At 64.9% G+C, this 2,063-nt stretch overlaps 1 protein-coding gene across 1 annotated transcript in view; it reads right to left on the bottom strand.

The window, feature by feature from the left end:
• Slc43a1 (solute carrier family 43 member 1) overlaps nucleotides 1-2,063 on the bottom strand; it is a 9,346-nt gene that overhangs the window by 4,021 nt on the left and 3,262 nt on the right. The window contains exons 6-7 of the mRNA XM_010608319.2: nucleotides 783-916; nucleotides 105-274 (exon numbers count right to left, since the gene is read on the bottom strand). Coding sequence (XP_010606621.1) covers nucleotides 105-274; nucleotides 783-916 — 304 coding nt within the window. The remainder of the gene's footprint in view (nucleotides 1-104; nucleotides 275-782; nucleotides 917-2,063) is intronic.

Genomic DNA, 2,063 nt, shown 5'->3' with positions numbered 1-2,063 from the left:
CTGATCCTGAACGCCGACGTCCTTACCGGTAGAGGGCAGCGCACCCCAGCCGCAAGAGGGGCAGGAGGGGCAGGAGGGACCCCGAGCCCGGCGCGCCCACTCACTCTCAGGCTGCTCCCGGACGGGTAGGAAGACGTCCGCGCCCTCCTCCAGGCTGGGCGCCTTCTGGCTCAGCCGCTGGCCCACGGCGCCCTCGTGGCTGTAGAAGCGGTCCCCTGTGAGCTTGTGGTCCAGGGCCAGCCCCGTGGGCTTCATCTTAAAATGCGCATGCAGCCTGTGCCCAGCTTCGTGCAACGCCGCCACCGCTGCTGGCCAGACCAGGGCTGCAGATGGCCCCTTCAAGCCGCTCCACATCCAGGGTGCCCCGGCCTTTGCACCCTTCTTTGGGATCTCTGTGGCCTCTGATAGCACTGCTGGGGGCCTCCTGTTCTGATCCCTCCTCACGACCTCGAGGGCGGAGCCTGCGCATGCAGCCTGTGCCCAGCTTCGTGCAACGCCGCCACCGCTGCTGGCCAGACCAGGGCTGCAGATGGCCCCTTCAAGCCGCTCCACATCCAGGGTGCCCCGGCCTTTGCACCCTTCTTTGGGATCTCTGTGGCCTCTGATAGCACTGCTGGGGGCCTCCTGTTCTGATCCCTCCTCACGACCTCGAGGGCGGAGCCAGGGAGCTGGGCAGAGCCGGGGAGCTGGGCAGAGCAGGGCTCCAACCCAGGCCCCCTCCAAGACCCACCAGCCCTCTCCAGCAAGGGTGCAGTCCTGCACGATGCCCACGGGCCACTCACGCATAGTCCAGCTCCTCGGGGGCAGGGAAGGGTTCCCAGGGCCAGTTGAGGGCACAGTTCAGGAAGATCAGGCAGGCGAGGCCGGACCAGGTGGACATGATGACCACGAACGACACACCAGCGTCATAGACCAGCTGAGGGGACAGGGCAGCCCGTGAGGAGGCCACCGGCCTGTCGTGTGCAGCCGGAGCTCAGCCCCCAGGGCTTGGGGGTCTCTTCTACCCCACCTGCCTCTAAGCCCCCCAAGAAGGATAAAGCGGCCCCCCGAGTGCTGGTGCGGCTGCCACCTTCCCCAGATGTCCTGGAGTCCCCAGACCATCACGGAAAGCTTCTGGTTCATTTTCACACAGAAACGTCACCTCGTCACACATGGACAATGGGGAGGCCCCGGGCTCACCAGGCCCGGCTGTGCTTGCCCTGCCCCTGCCCGGCACCCATCCCCTTGGACAGAGGCAGGCCCAATAACGGCGAAGCTTGGACCCCTTTCCCAGGGCCCCTGGGTGGCTAGGGCCCCAAGACCGTGCCACGAGCCTGCCCCAGCCAGGTGAAGCGGGCACAGGCCGCAGGTGCCCAGGGTGACATGGCCCTGTGTCCTCCCACAGCCTCTGGCCTGGGGTCGGGAAAGCCTTGAGGGCCACACCAGGGAGGACACAGCTCCACCAGACTCCACGCTGCCAAGGCGCCTCTGAGGAAGGGGAGCCAGTGGGGGATGGGACACAGCGGCCCAGGTCAGGAGGAGGAGACGGGGCCCGGCTTCCGGAGCTGAACCCAGGCATCCCCACTGCCCAAGCACCGGGTTGACCTGCACTGACCTGGCAACTTAGGCCATGGCCTCAGCTCCCCAGATGGCAGCAGGACCAGGGCCCATGAGGGTGGGCAGGAACAGCAATGCCCAGCTCCCCACCCAGCCCCCTCAGGAAGTCCATTGAGGCAGGGGGAGGTGGACAAGAAAGTCACAGGAAACCATAGGACAAGCATGGGGAAGGCGGACGGAGCAAGGACGACTCCATGAGAACCTCAGAGCCAACACATGAAGGCTGCTCCGCCTGCATCCAGGCTCCTGAGCACCATGGTTCAGACTCCGAGTCACACCCTCTAAAATCCCTGTGGTCAGCCCCACCGCCACAGGCCACGTCACATCTGGGGCGATCCTACCCACACCCAGAACCCAGGGCCTGCACGGCAGCGACATGAGCTCCCCTCACTGGCCGACTCCCCACTCGTGGGGTAAACCTGCACTCTTTCACTTACTTCTTTTAATCTTTTTTTTTTTTTTTTTTT

The sequence above is a fragment of the Fukomys damarensis genome, unplaced genomic scaffold (genome assembly GCF_012274545.1).
Source record: "Fukomys damarensis isolate Sample0158 unplaced genomic scaffold, DMR_v1.0_HiC HiC_scaffold_27, whole genome shotgun sequence".
NCBI classification, from domain to species: Eukaryota; Metazoa; Chordata; class Mammalia; order Rodentia; family Bathyergidae; genus Fukomys; species Fukomys damarensis.
Note: the sequence above shows the minus strand (reverse complement) of the source record. Positions and strands in the feature narration are given on the sequence as shown.